The sequence below is a fragment of the Leuciscus leuciscus genome, assembly GCF_965113295.1.
Source record: "Leuciscus leuciscus genome assembly, chromosome: 13".
Taxonomy (NCBI): domain Eukaryota; kingdom Metazoa; phylum Chordata; class Actinopteri; order Cypriniformes; family Leuciscidae; genus Leuciscus; species Leuciscus leuciscus.
The window spans coordinates 35,312,292-35,331,749 of NC_138737.1; the positions used below are offsets into that span (position 1 = coordinate 35,312,292).

General features: G+C 38.2%; 1 protein-coding gene across 1 annotated transcript in view; it reads left to right on the forward strand.

Annotated features, from left to right (window-relative positions):
• Positions 1-4,229: 4,229 nt before the first annotated feature.
• Positions 4,230-19,458, forward strand: part of antxr1a (ANTXR cell adhesion molecule 1a) — a 73,704-nt gene continuing 58,475 nt past the window's right edge. The window contains exons 1-3 of the mRNA XM_082188732.1: positions 4,230-4,626; positions 4,704-4,818; positions 9,467-11,003. Of these exons, the coding sequence (XP_082044858.1) occupies positions 10,861-11,003 (143 nt within the window). The 5' untranslated portion in view covers positions 4,230-4,626; positions 4,704-4,818; positions 9,467-10,860. The remainder of the gene's footprint in view (positions 4,627-4,703; positions 4,819-9,466; positions 11,004-19,458) is intronic.

The window sequence follows — 19,458 nt, forward strand, 5'->3', positions numbered from 1 at the left end:
GTTTGACTGTGTACTTTTTTAATAAGTTATTCTCTGAAAATCTTCCCTCATGCTCTCAAATCTCATTCATGTTACTCAGAAAAATAATATCACAGGTTTGGAGCCAATAATGCTATGCATTTTTTATAGGCTATACCTTAATCATATGCATTTGAATATAAGACATTTGAACCCTGAATTATAACTTAAAGTTTAGTCTTTTTCGACAAAAAAAAAGGAAAAAGCTATTATATGACTTCAGAAGACTTACAACACAACCCATAACACATGAGTTGTGAACTCATTGACTATTTTTAGGATCTTTTCTGGGACATTTTTGGAGCTTAACCATTTTTACATAAATTGTTGCATTGAATTTAACTAGACAAGTGTACATAAGAATAGTTTGAATGAATTACAAAAAAAATGTATGCTTGTGTTTCATGCAGTGATATTGAATGGTGACGGGTTGCATTATGCCTGAGATCTGCTTTCGGGTTCCACCGACAGAAAGTCAAACAGGTTTGGAACGTCACAAGGCTGAGGAAATTATTTAATAACTTTAATAACCTTACTAACAGTACATTTTGTACTTTGCAGGGATCTCGGTAAGCTGAAATACAAGTTTGATCAAGAATAAAAATCCTCCTGTAGACCTGAAAATCACTGAAGTGCCTGGACCATCCACCAGAAAAGAGGAAAAGCAAACAGAAAATGAAGCTGATGCACCTTTTCACTTTTCTAACTCGTTAAGTACCTCACGTGTCCCTTGTGAAGATTTTATAATTGATTGCATTTTATGTTGCAGCGAGTAAAGGTGCATCACATTTGTGAATTTCGTGAAATTACACAGGCAAAAAGACTAAATTGCTGATCGTGTGGATTCTTATTGAAATGACTGAATTCACCAGTGAACATTCACAGAACAACAGATCATTTTACTGCACCTTAACTCTGTTAAAATGGAAAATGTTTTCTGCTTGTTGTGACATAAGGAATACTGTTTCCGGGTCGAAGCCTCTACTTCTATCTTGTTTCTAGATATTGAGAATACTCAACAACCATTTATGGGAACTGTTGATTCAAGTCACACATTTAAGCTTTTCAAAAGGCATAGTGTACATTTCAGTCTCCAGTCTCACGGCATCCCAGACTTCAACATTTTATGATTCAAAATAGCTGAATAACTAACCATCTGAGATTTCGGAATAGAGATAAAGGTTAGGATCCTAATTTTCAGGAATATTACAGCACAATGAGTGTATATTAGCACTGTTTGTTGTTTGTTTTTGGCATCTGATAGAGCTTTTGGACTTGGAAACAGTGACGTCAGACTTAACAAGCGGACTGAAACACATGTTTTAAAATTAAGTGAAGATGGACATTTTTAATTAGTCAAAATTGAAATTTTTTACATTGATTTATTACATGGAACATGTGTTTTCCATGCATTTTGATGAGATGTCTTTTCTTGTGTAGCCTATTGTATACACATGGTTGATTATTCATGTTACTTATATATCATACTTTTTGTGTGTGTGTATATTCATTGATATTAATCTATTACTAGCTTTTTTTTTCAAGTGCTTGGAAGTGTATGTATTAAAATGGATCTAAAATATGTAATAAACAATTCTTATTTTGTATTTGGTTCAGTTTGTTTATTATAATAGAAGTTAATGGTGGTAACCATAGTAACAACATGAAATTAATTTAATACAAATAAAATAAAATTGAAATTTGGTTCCTGGAGGCACCCACAGTGGTTCCACACAGTGCCTTATATAAGAGTTCCTCAGGAAACCTGTGTGGTTCCTCAGAGAACCGCCCCTTTTTAAAGGGTGCCTAGAGGATCTACAGACGTTTCCGCCGGTGTGGCAAAGTGAAGAACCCCAAAAGGTTCCTCCAGGCACCTTTTATTTTTACAGTGTGGCGTCAAGTAATTATGCACATTAAATATGCCCTTGTATCTGAGCTGCACCAATCACATTGGGTTATCTGATATAGGCGGGCCAGAGGCGAGCTAAACAGATGACGACAGCGCTGTGACGTCGACGTCATTAGTAAACATTGCAAGATGGCTATGGATGAACACCAGTTGTTTGAAACGGCTTTGGCCACTATAATGAACGAGTTAGACTTGGCTTTTTATCTAAAAGAGGAACAGAAGATGGCGCTTGAATCCTAGAGTCTAATCTACCAGTTCGCTCCGCTGGTAGCTAAGCGTATGGGGCTCTTTGTGATTGGTCGTAGTGTTATCCAATTGCGTGCAGTGAGATTTTCATATGCATGCTTGGTGCCGCCCCTCGAGCTGGCCGATTTTCATTAGTCGATGCCAGACCATTAATCTTTTAGATTTAGGTCTGGATTTCCAGGCTACATGATAGTTTCAGTTGCTGCAGATTTGGCGGGTGCACATCCATGATGCGAATCTCCAATTCCAGCACATCCTAAAGGTGCTCTATTGGTAGTATATTCAACTCATTGTCATGTTCAAATAACAAGTTTGAGATGATCTGAGCTTTGTGACATGGTGAGACGAATCTGCATTTTGGTGGATAATAGCCTATATATTGCTTGACTGTAGTGTGGCGTGAATTGATATTCAGCAGCCGGAAAATCTCATAAAGGTAATCTGCGGGACGCTCTGTATTAGCGACTCTTGCGTTTATGTCAGGAAGAGGACCATTTACATCCAAATGTTATTTACAGGTAATTTACACAGAACAAAACATCGATTTTAGAATATAAACGGATTAATCTGCCATTTTCAGTCAAATTTACTCAATATGAAGTGTTTGTGTGCCTGCTATGCGTTTAACTTTAATCATGCCCAGCATATATCTGTTTTAAAGGAGTAGGTGAGTAATTCACTCCTTGATTTACTTAATAAAAGCCTACTTTGAGATTCGGTTGACAAATTCTGCGCTATACTGAAACTAATACCTCCATCCATCTTGGGCACTATAGCACTACTGGAGCCTGCCCATGGGGAAGTAGTATACCTTTACTCAGCATGGTCAATGAAGTTTTGCTTATTGTCTGGAATAAGCAGTTCAGTTTATGTTGACTGAGGGTGGTTGGTCATAGCAAGAAAAAGGGTGAAATGTTTCCTTTTCAATGTGTCCGATTCAACGTTTTCAAAAAACGCTTACTGCACCTTTAATTGATATACAGAGATTTTATTAAGGTAGCATAGCTATTCATTGTTGTGACATTACAAAGCCACTGAATATTTTTTGAGTGTAATACTGTAATATTATTACAATTTAAAATAACTGCTTTTTGTTTTAATATATTTAAAAATGTAATTTATTCCTGTGATCAAAGCTGAATTTTCAGCAGCCATTTCTCCAGTCTTCAGTGTCAATCATTCTAATATGCTGATTTGGTGCTCAAAATACATTCCTGAAAGTTAATTTATTTGAAATAGAAATCTTATGTAACATTATAAATGTGTTTACTGTCACTTTTGATAAATTTGTGTCCATGCTGAATAGAAGTATTATTGAAAAAAAATGTATAAAATAAAAACTTACTGACCCAAACATTTTTGAACAGTAGTGTATATTGGGAACACTGTAATGCTGCTGAGCTGTTGTTTGTTTCAACTTCAAAGTCCAAACAGGACTTTACTTGGCAGATAAGGCTGTTTTTCTACTCAAGAGAATAATGACTAGTACATCTTTTCAATAAAACATGGTGATCAGCTATATGCTATTTGTGTAAAGTTTCCTTAAAGCAATTGCAATATGACAGATATCTTTGTGAACATGTCATGATCTTTCTGAAATTAAAAATGATTATTACCAAAGCATAATTTTTTTTTACTTATTTATAATAATAATAATGTAATGAAACAATTCTCTGGTTTCACAGACAAGAGTTAAACTAGTCCCTGACTAAAATGCATGTTTGAGTTGTTTTAACTGAAAGCAACTTGCACTGACAATCTTAAAATATGTCAGTGGCAATGTTTTGTCTCAAGATGCACATCAGTAATGTTTATTTTTTATGACACTTTTATAAAAGCTATTTAAATGCCCTAATTAAACTAAAGCCTAATCCTGGCCTAATCTAACCCGTCTATGAAACCAGGCCTATATGTATTTGTATCAGTTTTTTAAAATAATTTGTGAAATGAATCATTAACATATTGCTCCACCCTCCTCTGTTCACTTAAATACATGCAGGCATAGTGATTTTGGTCTCATATAATCGGATCGCTGTCTGAGAAAACATGGTAAACTCCCATTATAATATTGCTTATGTTTATAGTTTAATAAATAGATTTGAGGATTTTCAATAGATATTTTTCACAATTAATTACAGGATTCATTAAATGTGTCAGTTGCATGTGATATTTAATACTTTTTTATACCTGTCGATGATAAATTTCACCATACAATTCCTAAATTACTTAACTTTTGTAAAGCAAACATGCTTTTATTATACATTGTTGTAAAATTAAATTCAACCCAATTCTGCAGCTTCATTTAAAACTATTTAAAGTTTAAGATTGGGTCATCTGCTTTATTTGCTTGTGTTTGTTGACTGTGAAGAGGTCTGTGGTTTTGGGTTTGTTTCTGTGCACTGTCCTTCCTCTGGTCAATGCTCAATGCTTCAAAATGGAACACAAAACACCAGGTACATACACACATAAACTTTCCTTTGCTTTTAATGCATAACTAAAGAGTATGACACAATTCTCTTATCCTTTATAGTTAAGTTTTGCCAGGACGAAACAGATAAGACATGGCATCCTATTGGATCCACTTGGAGAAACAGTAAATGTATGGACTGTGATTGTTCTGCTAAATCCATGAGTTGCTGTAGTCAGTAAGTATATTAAATTTAGTAAAGTGACATTACCTATTGATTTCCTCCATCAATACAACAGAATTGAGTTACTAAGGCCCTGTCCACACGAACACGAGTATTTTCAAAACCAGTTAGGCAGTTCGTCCACACGTAAACGCAGTATTCGGTCACTGAAACCAAACTTTTTGGAAAACTCCTGCCAGGGTGAAGATTATTAGAAATTCTGGTTGCAGTGTTGTCATGTAGACGGTGAAACCAGAGATTTTGGCTTGTGACGTCGGAGTGCGTGCTATCTCCTTTGTTTGACATCAGATTGTGCGCCGCTATCTCTTTTGTTTACATGAGGCGAGTCTGTGCTAACAGGGCTTATAACATGTACTGTATACAAATACATGCACAGTTCTCCCATTATATTGTGGAACAGAGGCGTCAGAATGCAATACTATGCAGGTCTCTGCTTATGGCAACATGTTGTTAGCTACCCGAACCAGTAATAACCTTTTTTTCTGGCTTCTGATTGGCCAACATGGCTTTACGGTTAGGGTTATATCGCCATCTGTTGGTTTTGCATGCTCTTGACAGCGCTTCATAACTTGTTTTTGTGTTTTCATGTGGACGGAGATTTTTTTTTAAACTGTGCTTGTGTGGACACGATTTTTTTTTAACGAAGGAGGAAAAACTCAGTTTATAAAAAATACCCGTGTACGTGTGGACTAGGCCTAAAGTAAATGAGACCATTTTGGAAGCTTGAAGCTTGTTTTTATAAAAAAGCACTTATAACAAATTTGTTAAAATTGTGTATTACTTGAGCTGTAAAGTTCATGGTTCATTTAACGGATGATTTTGAGTTTTAGGTGTTACATTGTCATGGCAAGAAATATATATATTTTTAATCCATGTGCAGAAATGTTATTTAAAAAATACTTTAAGACCCAAAGCCACAGTGGGGGATCACTGTTGCCCTCTATTACAAAAGCATTAGGTTAACTAATTCATTTTGGTTCCCTTTTAAGGAAACGTTGCGTCTGTTGCTGACACTATGGGAATGCCTTCAGTGTGTGTCACACGTGTCTGAAGCACATGTGTAATCACGTCAATTCTATTGCCAGAAGAAATCATGACGTCTCTCAACGTGCTTGCATGACACCTCCTGAGCCTTCTGTTTCTTCCTAATCTCCATGATGATTTGTCGCCTCGCATAGTCACTGTTTCACCATCGAAGTATTCTAATGTGCAAGGGCTACACAAGCAAGATATATGAAGATGCCTCAAATAGAAGAGCTTGTGAGCTACCTCTCACCTGGTGTGGCGTCTTCGCTGAAGGCTCCAATCTTGCCACCCAAGCCGTGTCAGACCACCTCGCGGCTGGTGGGCAAGGCCTATGCAGCGGTGGGTAAGGCTGGTGCAGCCCTACACACCATGGCACTGTTGCAGGCATACTAGGCCAACCTTCTCAAAGACCTGGATCAGGTGAGGGATTGGCACCTGAGGCAGTCCTGGAACTCTGTGTCACGAAGAAGGGTCCAGGGTCCATCTGCCCCCGTAGCTCCCTCTTTCCTGCTCCCTGAGACTAGTTCCTGGCAGTAGGGTCAGAAGGGGAGGGTGGCAGTCCGCGCTTCCCTCCAAGGAGTTAGGGATCAAGGCGGCGTGACTGGAGGAGGCTAAAGCGGGACCTTGGGGAGATAATTTCAGCTTGTAGGTGTGAGGACCCAAAGCCGTGAGGTCCTGCACCTGGGGTCTCATTTATAAAACTGTGCGTAGGAACCTTACTAAAAGTGTACGTGCGCCCGAAAGCCAATAAAGGCGTACACAAAAAAAATGTCAGACTTATAAAACCGTTCGTACGCCAGAACCTGCACAGAATTCACTTTATAAATCCCAGTCAGCGGGAGATTGTGCGCACATGCGTCTCCACCCCGAAATAACCATATATGGAGCTTACAACGCCTAGTTTTACTATGCAGATCCTCATTTGCATATCATTTGCATATGATTATTCATCAACGTGATAGCGTTTAACGGTACAAGACACTCTACATTAATAAAAATCATGTAGTTGCCTATCCTTGCCTTGTTTTTGAATACATAAATCAAATAGTGTATAAAATACATTTCAGAGAAAGTTTTTCTCAATCTTTTCCACTGGCCGAAATGTAATTTTAATTGATTTATATTTTTAATGGAAACAGACAGGCCTTGGGCATTATTTGCACGAAACAATTTTCTCAGACAATCTGGTATTATCATGATTATCAATTATCTCTGTGGTTAAAACATTTAAACACAGCACGCCACAGGAAAAGTGTTCAAAAACATCGCATCCACAACAAATATTTCTATTGATTGAATTTGAATATACATTTTTTTGTAACTTCTCAGTAATGATTTCATGTTAAAGTGTTTAACTCCATTCATTTGAATTGCATATTTAATCTAAATGTTTATATCAGAAGTAAAACAGTTTAAATCATTATTTTATTTATTTAAACTGTTATTTGCGTCAGTTTCACTAAACGGCCCAACGCGCTCGCTGGCGCGGACATTTAAGAAGGGATGGATATTTGCTTCAAGTGACAGGCTTGGTGAGTGAAATTATAGGCTATTTGTATTATCTTTCTGTATATGTTTAATTTTCTTTAGATTTTCTGTCTAAAAGTAACCAAAAAGAGACTTAACTCCAGCTCACCATCGGTGTCGCCAAACTGCTCCATCTCCAAAACGTTCGTACGCATGGGTCAGAGTTTGCGTGCAGGTGCGCAAATTTGCCCGTCAAGTTTGTTTTTATAAATCACAACTTATGCGTCAGAAGTGGTGTACGCCTCTTTCAGGGCCTGTTTTGTGCGTACGCAATGGTTATAAATGAGGCCCCAGGTCTCCTCAAACACACCCCTCCCCCTCTCTGTCTCATAACCCTTAGTGAGGGTGTTGTTTTACAAGTGGTTGTTGGGTCATTGGCCTTACAAGGCCAGTGGTAAGGTAGATTCTTCTCAAGCCTCCGGTAGGAGGTCGAGCAAGCTCTCCCAAAGAAGGTAAAGAGCTCAGAGGAAGAAGAATTAAAGACAGAAGAGGTATAGAAAGTTTGAAACAGTGGATGTGGTCAGAAATGGCTATTTTGCGATTCCCTCTCTGGTTTGATTTGCCTAGTGGTAGAGGCACATAGTGCTTTCCAGAGGGTGTAGTAGGTGTTAGACCAGGGTTAGACAACTGGAGATCCATGAAGGAGTACATAAGTGGCTAGTTGAACAGAGATAGTACAGAACAAAACTTTCTGACCCAACACCCCCCCCTGTAGCAAGGGAACTGGACATGGTGTTGGCCTCTCATGAGATTGTTTTTTTGGGCAGGCATTCTCCTATGGAGGAGCCAAGTGGCAGATTTACGGATGGGCCAGACCGTATTTATGGTACCTGTAGTTTATTGCTTTCTTCAGCTTGAAGTGGAGATAAGAAATAGACATACTGTCTGTTCACTCCTCTAGGAAAATGCCACTCATTAAAGATATCCTGCTTGGGCAGGGGCTTAAGCCTGGGGAATTGGCATATTAGACCCCCTCCATATTCATAGGAGGCGATGTGAAAACTCTTCCCTGATGCAGGGAAACTATGTGGGCAGTACTGACCATTAACATCCCACTTTCTCGTCTGTCACCCACCTCCAGTACACTGTTGTATGGAGGTATATCAACCCGCTTCCCTAAAGGTCTGCAGGTTAGTCAACTGATAGGGTGTAGAGTGCATCACTATTTCCGTTCCACTATCTGTTGCCCCCTCCAGAGTCTTTCTTGAGCCGCCAGTAGGAGGGTGAGCATACTCTCCAGAGGACATAAAGAGCTCAGGAATATTCTAAAGACCAGCGGCAAGTAGCAACCATCAGCCTAGGGTTAGAGCTATACAGAGGTGGACTAGGTCATCACATGTGACCAGTCTCTCTGTGGCTCCCTCTGGTTTATGTAATCAGAGGTAGAAGCAAGGCACCACGCTGTATACCAGAGAAGGGCTACTCCTCCAGTTTTTGGAGTAAGAGTGCAAACAGAATGTTGCCTCAGTCCCTGGTGGGCCGCAAGGATTAAAGAGTGGTTGAGTCACTTTAGGCCTCCCGCTCCCTAGTATGTTGTTTTCCTCCGCGGAAGGGATCCACTGTGCAGTAGTTTTACTCCTTCTAGGAGGATCAGGGTTGAACAGGCAACTGACAGTGTAGAAGAGATGGACAGTATCGCCATGGGCGTACCACCCCCTAACCTGTCGCCTTCCCTCAGTTAATTAACTAGAGGTTGAAGTGTAATCAGGACTGCATTCCCTCCGCTTGGGTTGGATTTTAGAAACTTTTATGATGCTTGTGAAGGTGGAATAAAATTGGTTGATTGCCACAGGCTCTTGGTCTATTCACTCTCTTTCAGTTGAAATATGTAATTGGCTGTGGCTGATGCTACGTCTACAGTTTTCCTTGCTACCTCTGTTCCCATGGGTTCTAGAAGTCTAGGGGCATTGAGTTGCTAAAGGCATTCCCATAGCATAAGCGACTGACGCAACGTCTTGTTCCCTTTTCAGGGAACCAGGTTACATGCATAATCCAGAGACATTTTAACATAACACACATACATTTTGTGGCACAATGTTGTACTAATATGATGCATAATCATTTCTTTTATTTTGTTTAATTTCTGTAGAATGGCGACGCCCACTGGTTATGCTGACAAGTGCACTGTGGAGTACGATTACACTACATGCACATTTGAAGTTTTTGAGAAAGTTCCATGTGCTCATGGTACTTTTGGTAAATGATGGCCATGAATTAGGGAAAGAAATCAATCATAATTTTTCAGTTTTATCTGCAGATTTAAAGGGCAATTACAGAAATGTCCAAATGAACATGAAATTTGTATTACCGCTCAAAGGTTTGGAATATTTTAGATTTAATGTTTTTGAAAGTAGTCTCTTGCTCACGAAAATGTATAATAATTGAGGATTAAATCAGCATATTTGTATGATTTCTGAAGGATCGTGTGACACTGGACTGGAGTAATGATGCTGAAAATTCAGCTTTGCCTTCAAAATAATAGATTTCATTTAAAAATATATTCAGATAGATAACAGTAATTTTAAATTGAAATAATATTTCAAAATATTGCTGTTTTCACTGTATTTTGGGCTGGTAGTGTAAGTTAACATGATTTGAGGTATTTAGGCAACCTTATTAACTGCATTTAACAATAAAACTGTAACTGAAATTAAAGGCGTACAGACAATAAAAATTATATAAATTAAAAGATGTAAATTCTAGTTTACATTTTTAAATGTACACCTGTGTTTATATAAATAAAGCTGAATCAATACAATGTGTTTGTTAGCATTTTTTTTTTTTTTTTTTTTACAGCAGCACAGACCAGTAGGCCTACTAATTAGACACTTTTTGAACTCCATGCCTAAACTGTTAATGGTTGAAATTTGGTGGATAATATGGTTAATGTGATGCGGTCAATGAACATAAACATTTTCACTAACATTTCTTACCACTAGATGGCAAAATAACAACCTTAATCACGCCTTTGCTTTCTTTATTGCTTTAAAAAAAAAAAGGATGGAAAGTTGTTTTGGAGTCAAGGGGCTGAGAGAGACAATGATTTTGCACTGTCTGGCAAAATCATGCTCACACACACACACACACACACACACACACACATTCTCAAACATAAACACACACAACCACACTCCCTCCCACACTCCATCAATCTAGCAGCAACTGGGGCAGCGAGCAGAAGTGTGTCAGACTTTTGGGTACATGTACACATTTACATGTTTGCATTTGGGCTCTAGAAACTTATTTCTATCCAGAGACATTTTCTTATTTTTTTCTGTAAAACATTCACTCTGCCACCACAGGACCCTAGAAGAACAAAGAAGACAAATTCAGTCTTTTGGAGAATGCTTTCTCCAAATTAGGTCTCAACATAAGGATTACGGATTGTTAAGGACCCTGTGAAACCTTATTTTTCTCTTATGGTCACTTTTATATTTTTCCTGTAGTCCTGACATTTGCTTGACTCAAATAGTGCTTTACAACATGTGCAGACTTTGGAGGATAGCAGTTTTGCTCTGTGTCAAATTGGTGGGCACTGCGAATGGAAATACAGGACTTGTGCCGGAAAGAGGGACAGCAGCTTCCTCCTGCTATGGGGGTTTTGACCTCTATTTTGTTCTTGACAAGTAAGTTATCCTGTTATTTACCACTTCCATGCATGGTCCATAAATGCTGTGTTGGCGTCTGCATACCATTTAAGACTCACGATGAGTGAACCGATTAACCTGATTTAGTTATAATAGACAGTGGAATACACATGTATAAATTACAAATGCACATTAGAGAATTAGGCTTATTTAAATGCAATGCATATCGTCGCTGTCGGGCGGAAACCTCGTATGTCCAAATTTGGTCAATTTCATATTTTTTCACAAATCGATGCTATTGGTCAGTCCCCACGTGGTCCTGTTATTTTTACAAATTATTAACCAATCTAAACTGTTGAAAATAGCTTGAGAGCAAATCTCGTAACTCCATTGGACACTTCAACTGTCTGAGAATCCTCGTAACTCCACCTCTTCTTCACTCCACGGCGGGCGGGAGCCTCGCGGCATTTTGTCTCCTCAGGATTGAAACTCGCAACGATTAAGAAACCCTCGTCGAGCAACACGTAAAGCAAGCCTTAACTCTGATTTTATCTGTGTCAAACTATGATATCAGTTATTGATGCATTTTAAATGTCTACGTATTACTAGGCTTATTATTAGGATTATTATACTTGTGCATTGAAGTTTTAAAATGTATCTAATATTATACTTGAATTGAATTAAAAGTTTTGGATACCAGCTTTAAATGATTGTTTTTATTATTATTTTACTGACTCGAAGTTGGCACTGTGCATGTAAAATACCCCAAGTAGCAGGTTTTATTTATGGGAGAAAAAGGGTCTGTCTACTGGCGCCAGTAAGTTAAGCCTATTTTTGCATAACTCTGTCTGTTTTTTAGACAATAACGAGTGAAAATAGTTAGGTTAGATACATTTTAGTTGGCTTGTTTTGTTAAAAATCGATAGCTGTAATGCTTTGGTGCAGAAGGAAGCCCGTGAGCCACGGAGGTAAATTTGCGTGCAGATTAGGCAAATTTCCACCTATTAGACAACGTTAGTCAGCTCATCATTTTTTGTTCTGCTTCACTTATAGCTCTTAAACCTTTAAAATGGAGTTTAGGAAGATGTATGTAACCACGGTCGTTAGCTTTGATTAACTATTGAAGCCTTTTCTCTTGTCAAAAGGCTCAACGCGACCGCAGACTTTGTTTGCGTGCAGATTAATTTCCGCCTATTTTAGACAGCCTAATATTTTGGTATTGCATCACTCATATCTCTTAAACGTTTAAAATGGAGTTTAGGAAGATGTATGTAACCACAATCATTAGATTTGAATAGCTCTTAAAGCCTTATCTCTTATCAAAAGGCTGAACGCGACCGCAGACTGTGATGAACACTGTTGGCAGCAGCGACGTCTGTGTCCGTACCATTCTAATCAATGACAGCGTAACCTCGTATCTCCCCGCTCCCAAGTCATAAATCTCGTATCTCCGATTAAACATTATTTTAGGGAAATGTTGTGTTAATGTTGGTATACAACAGTATATGATAGCAATATAAGGTATATTACCAACTTTAACGATACAATGTTTAATAACTCAAAAAATATGCAGTTTTTTTAATTTCCTGAAAAATAATGGTTTTGGAGATACGAGGATTCCGCCCGACAGCGACGATATCTATCTTAAAGCTCTTCAGGTTCTGTTACAGTGAGGAATGCTAAATTAAGTGATGCTTTCATGTTGTAACCCATTGTTTTAATGGAAACTAACTCCAAGAGTCACTTCCATCTCTTTAGGATACTTTGAAGATCATTTTAAAATGAATGCCTATGCCATTTAAACACTCACTGACTGAACTTAATTTCATTAGATGCAAAATAAGTGGCATCTGCTGACAAATGCTGCATTCTTTTCTGAGAAATACTTCACTTTTCTTCATAATTTTTGCTCAATGACTTTTATTAAAGTCAGTTCTCCTCAAGTTCACACAGGTGTCCTATCAGAGGATCCACAGATGTAGATCATCACAGTAAATATTATCCACTAACGTTCAGCAACAGCAAAGTGCCAAAATAGCCTATATTTTGACTTCACTATATGTATTGTTTTATACTTATTATTATATTGTTGATTTTTTTTTTGTGAAATATTTTGCTTTAGTTTTATATTTAATAATTTAGTGCAGAATGGCATTGACATATAAGAGTTAATGAGAGAGAGAGAGAGAGAGAGAGAGAGAGAGAGAGAGAGAGAGAGAGAGAGAGAGAGAGAGAGAGAGAGAGAGAGAGAGAGAGAGAGAATAATGATAAAGATTATTGTTTTCCTCTGTAACATATGTCTCATCTAACATGAGGTGAGAAAATTGCATGTTTGGGGTCAATGCGGACACTTTGGCTGGATGCAAGTAGTGCCCTCTGAGGGCAGTTTACAAATATGCAGCTCTGAGCCAAAAGCCTGCAAGGGAATGATAGATTAAACAGCTGGTTTAAGAGGCTATTTGCCATATTAGTTCCACATTGGCAGTTGAATAAAAAAGAAATGTTATTTTGTGCATTTTGACTACAAATTAAGGTTGTTTTAGTTTTGTTTGATAGTATGCATGGCAAATCACAAGCTATCTTGACCTAATTTTGGCATGTATTGTGGCGAAAGCCCTAGGACCTATAAGAACACATGGAAAATCAATTACATACGACTCTGAACTCAATCATCATGTTTGCCTGCGTGCTGTACACAATATGAATACACACACATGGACATACATTAGATTGGATGTGGGTCACAGTTTCCAACTATTTTGATTCTACCAGTCTAAACTTTGGCTCTACTTGGCAACTTTTCCCCAGAGTGTTATGTTCATGTTCGTCGAATGTGTTTTAAGTAAAAAATAACACAGCTGTGTTTCCTAATACATGTAAATCATTCGTCATGGATAGCCTGGCAGTTCAGCTGTGAATGTGATGTATTTGTTGGACAGATTCATATTGTTTTACAGTAACATACAGCTGTATCTCAACTCATTTCCCCTTTACGCCACTGCCTTGGATCCTGTGTGTAAATCGAATTCTGTCGGATCTAATTCATTTTCGCTTCGTTCGTTCGCTTTTTTGTATTCAGAAATAACATAAGAAATAACAATGTTAATTTGATTATGGTATTGCATATTGGTGCAAAGAACATGTCGTCATTTTCAGCACCCAATGGCCAAGACACTCACTCTTTCAAGGGTTCCTGTATGTCTTTCATCATCTACAAGACTTGTGAAGTCAAAATATTATTGTTCTATTAGAGACACAAAATTAATTCTAGAATGCACTGATGGCAGAACATGCCAAAGCAAATAGCTAAATTACATTCATTTCAGGATTTGATTTGCTATGTCTACTTTCACTTTAATAACAGCAGCACTCAAGGTGACTTAAAAGAAAAACAGATGGTCGTGTTCTTCAGAATGATTTGAAATGTGCATCTTGTGCTTCAATTTAATCAAGTACATCTGTAACTAATTTATTTAACATCATAACTTTTCTTTGAATTAAATTGTTCAAAATTTCTAAACGTTTCTCTTTATTTCATAATAATGTTAATAACACCCCCTTTTATTATGGCATTAAAGGTAGGGTAGACATTAGGTAATCTTTGAAAGCATGATTTCCCACCCTCCCTCCAGAAGCCATGCTCTCAAAAGCCACGCCTCCTTCAAAACACATGAATGCAGTCTGCATAGTGTTATGAATGACGGGGTTAAATTGTCTCAAGCCACATAACATTCCAATCATAATGAACGTAAACAACTTACAGAGCTCTAGTTGCACCACCTGACTGCTGCAGATTCATTTCGGTGTTGATAGTGTTGACATAGAAACACATAAATCCGAGTCTGAGGACGTGACGGGTAGAACGTCAAGGGTTGCCATCTCGTAGTTACTGTAACAATTGACATGGCGTGAACGCAGCATAAGCTCGTTGTTTTGGTTCAGGAGGAACTATAAAAGGCAGCTGCTGTTTGTTTGTGGAGCTCAGTGACTGTACAGAACGCGCTGATGACGTGTGATGTCTGCGTGAGGAGGTATGGACATGCTGACAGGCAGGTAGGACATTCTATTGGACCGAATGCAATTGATTGGACGAAAATATTTGGTCCTGTGACTTCCACAGAATATAGTTCTTTAATATATAGACCACTTCTATTGATTGCTATCAGGAAAAGATGCAATTACACATAAAAGCCAGACTAAATCATGCGTGCTCTGACCCACTTCAGCCCCTAGTATCAAAATAGACAGTTGTAATTTGATTGTAAATACATGTACTGTAATGCCACCTCTGAGCAGCATTAAATAGTCGATGTAAAGACACCTAAATGCCACTGCAAAGTGCCTCTGTGGCACTTTTGTAGTATAAATTTGGCAAGATACAATCAAATCTGACTATTGCAATAGTTTCAGCATTATTTTGCAAATCAGATTCATGTATTTTAAATGCTATATACAAACACAACTTGTCATAATCAGTCATGCGGTGTTACAGTCTATTTATAATGCAATGGGATTAATTTAGCATACTGTATAAAACATGAGCCTTGAAACTATCATGGGACAATGCCTACCATTAAGTTCTGGTTATGTTTACACGGGTTAATTTATCAACACAAATCAATCAGCTTTGCCTTGTATCTGAGTTATGGGAAAGTCAGGGTTTGGTTGTTCTACTTATGGGCCATCTCTGTGGCTCCACTTTATAGCTGTGGGCTTGATGGTTTGGCTCCTGTGCTCAGGAGGGTCTGTGAAGGACATTTACTGTTCTCCTACTTTCATTCAGCTCAATCACTTCTGCAGAGAGTGCAACAAGAGAACAGTTTAGAAGCAGTGTTGGGAATAAAGGCACATGTGTTATGAAACTAATAATATAACTCATAACACTAATGAGCAGGAAGGACTGTTATTGTCTCTGGAATAGTTCTGGAACTTCTGGTACGTCACATCATTCTTTCAACTAAATATTTGTCCATTGCCCCAAATTTTCAGCATACCGGTCCTTTTTTGTGTCTTCACGGACAAGGTATTATAACTAATTGATACCATTTTGGTACATGTGACACCTGTGAACTCTGACCTGTGAATTGGATCATTGAGGGTCAACAGCAAAGGCATTGGTTAATAAAGTGAGATTAAATGCATAAAGTAGGCTATATTGGTGTAATTTAATATATTTAATAATTGCAGGTTTGTGTTATATACTGACTTTGCATTTCACTGTTTTATTCATTTAGCAGAATACTGAATCTGTTTTTGTGCAAGTAAGATGAGTAAATGCCTGCTCACATTTAGTCTAGATAGAACTACAATAACCATCATGTTCACACAGCACACACACACAACGCCTCTGCACTTACTCCTGATTTTTCTCAACATGAATGAAAATGGGTAAGTCGATAAGTGGGAAAACAGTAAATTGTGTTACTTATTTAAAGATATCTTGTTGTAAATTTAAAAGTAATGCATTACTTTACTAGTTACTTGAAAAAAGTAATCTGATTACGTAACTTGCGTTACTTGATTTGCGTTACCCTCAACACTGGCCATGACACAACGAGAGTATTTCTTGTGTTTGTGACAATTATATAGCAAAAAAGAACAAAATAATAACATAAAATGGCATTCAATTTGAAAATAGGTGCATGATGATAAAATGAAGGTATTATATAAACTTAATGTTTAATGTTAAAGTTTGGTTTTACGTTTGACATAGCTCCATGCTATGCTCGTTGGAAGCAGGACTTGCCTCTATATTGGAACTGACATCAAATGACGCGTCTCGCTGATGTTGGGGTTGATAGATCTATCTCGAGTTCTCAGGTCGGATGTCCGACTTTGAGCGGCGTTCCAGATGTTATTTCCTAGTAGAGGGTTGAGTGATCTGGAACGCAACATTCTTCGCACATGCTTGCTTTTGTAAAGAAAAGTTTAGTAAACGACCGAGCTTCCTCGTGAGAAATGTTTCTGCAATCCGTTTTTAATCTTCACTCGACTGTCGAAGTTGGGTGAGTGTTTAGCAGGGGGCACCCTAGATCATTTCCAAAAAAAGATGCACCTACACTCTTTACAATTCAGATTTTACATGTCTCATACGACAAAGTACCAAAATGTACCACAGTTTTACCATGGTGTTTTGGACATGATCCAGATGACCATTTTTGTAAGGGCTATTATATTCATTATGTAATTGCAGCTTATATTCATATTAGTGTGTATTTCTTTGATTTAGTGCATTTGTGTGATGCCAAAGCTCTATATATCTTCAGAGACATGATCATGAAGTGAATAATCATTATTCTGGCCGTGGACTGAATTTTGTCATAAGCTGATTATTATTATTATGGTAGGCATTGTCCCATGATTATTAGTTTCTCTAGTAATGATATTATACTTTTACTTTCTCATAAAATTATAAATTTTACGTTAATAAAAGACACATTAATTTATGTTTAATATCAGTATTGTAGATTAGGAGTTTATGACTGTATGAATACTTTTAACTCTTATGTATCCTAAAATAGGTATGATTGATACCATGCCATAGATATTTATAAACATTTACTGCACTTTTTTGATACTTCAATATTTTTTTTTATATAATTTACTTTAGTATTTTAATATTCTAATAAAATTAAGGATCTTTTTAATTAGCTACTTTAACTTTATTTGAGTCAGTTTATGGTGTTTTTAATTAAACAAGTATTGGATACTTTATGATTTTTTGTGACTGGCTGATACATTATCCATGGCTTACTTTTACAGTAAGACCTTTAATACGTCTATTACAATTTATGATTTATGAAGCATTAATCTAATGATATCTGAGCACATTTACTGATTTTGAAATAATATTCTAGTTTTTCTTTTCTAGTTATCTGGCTCTGAACACCAAATTATTCTTGAGCAAAGGTTAAATATAATACAAAACATAATTTACCTAATGGTTGCTAGGCTAACTGCTATTGTTTTGAGCCAATATAAGTGAAATGTCCTCGTTGACCTGTTCTAGGACTGAAATAAAAGCTGAGAGATGTGGTTTGGGGTGGGTTTTGCGCTCTCATCCATTCCCAGAGATTATCTAAACCTTTGGGTTAGGGAGGAACTGAATAATGTGACAATCCAGTCCAATTTCAGTGAAAATGAATAGGCAATATTGGGACACTTTAGAAGGCTAGTTCATTAGGAGTTATAGCTATTTAAATAAATCCTTCTCTTTTACACACTCACACACACATACCATTTGCCTCTTGTTAAACCATTTCACCATCAGCTCCAGATGTTCCGAATCCTCCCTGCTTTGGCTGCTTTAGAGCCCTGGATCCCACTAACAATGGAAAAATAATGAGAGAGGGATAAAGACAAGCATAGAGGAGAGCAAGAGGAGGACAGAGGCAGTGCTTAATATCTCACATCATTTCACTGCAATTAATAACTCTAAACATATACAGTAATGAGGTACAGTAGTTGTAGTTGCACCTTTAAAGGGATAGTTCAACCAAAAATGAAAATTTTGTCATCATTTACTCACCCTCCTGTTGCTCCAAACTTGTATGAGTTTCTTTCAACACAAAAGAAGATATTTTGAATAATGTTGGTAACCAAACGTCTCGGTCACATATGGTAACCCTCGTTCCCTGAAGGATGGAACGGGACGCCACGTCGAGACCGGCGAATAGGAATGTCGCTAGAGAGGCCAATCTACTTTGAGTGAAACTATAACAAGCCAATACACATTGGCGTGCAATCATTTGCATCAGCTGTTCAGCCTCGCAGCACGGGTATTTAAGGAGCAGAAGTTGCGATTGCACTTCAGTTTTTTGCTGAGGAGCCAAGCCTGAAAAGCTGGCCGCACCGGCGGGCAGCAGAAGATGTGGCGACGGGACGTCGGGCAGCACGACGTGGCAGCACGCCGGTGTGATTGCCACCCGGAGAGTGTCGTGATGCCACGCCCATCTCGGGACTCAGCCGTGAAGCCAGTGCTGAAGCGGTCTCATATGGAGCAGTCCAAGCGGGGTTACCGCTGCTGCCACTGCCATATGCCCCAGGAGCCACTGAAAGAATTTCAGTGGGACTGCCGTCCTGCCTTTGAACGTGTTCAAGCAGTTCAGCACCGACTGAGCACGCTCATCTGTGAGGCGAACTGTCTGTGCGACCGAATGCAACTCCATACCGAGAAAAGAGATCCTCTGCACAGGGGCGAGTTTGCTCTTTTCCCAGCTGACCTGAAGGCCCAGCTGGCTGAGGTGCCTGAGCACAAGGTCCCTGTGTCCGCATAACTGATCTCGAGAGTGTGCTAGTATGAGCTAGTCGTCGAGATAGTTAAGGATCCGAACGCCCTGTTCTCTCATGGGAACAAGGGCTCCCTCTGTGACTTTTGTGAAGACACAGGGAGACAGGGACAGCCCGAAGGGCAGGACCTTGTACTGATATCTATGCTCGACCCTCGAACACAAAGCGCAGAAACGGCCTGTGTCGAAAGGCCTGTGTCTGTGAA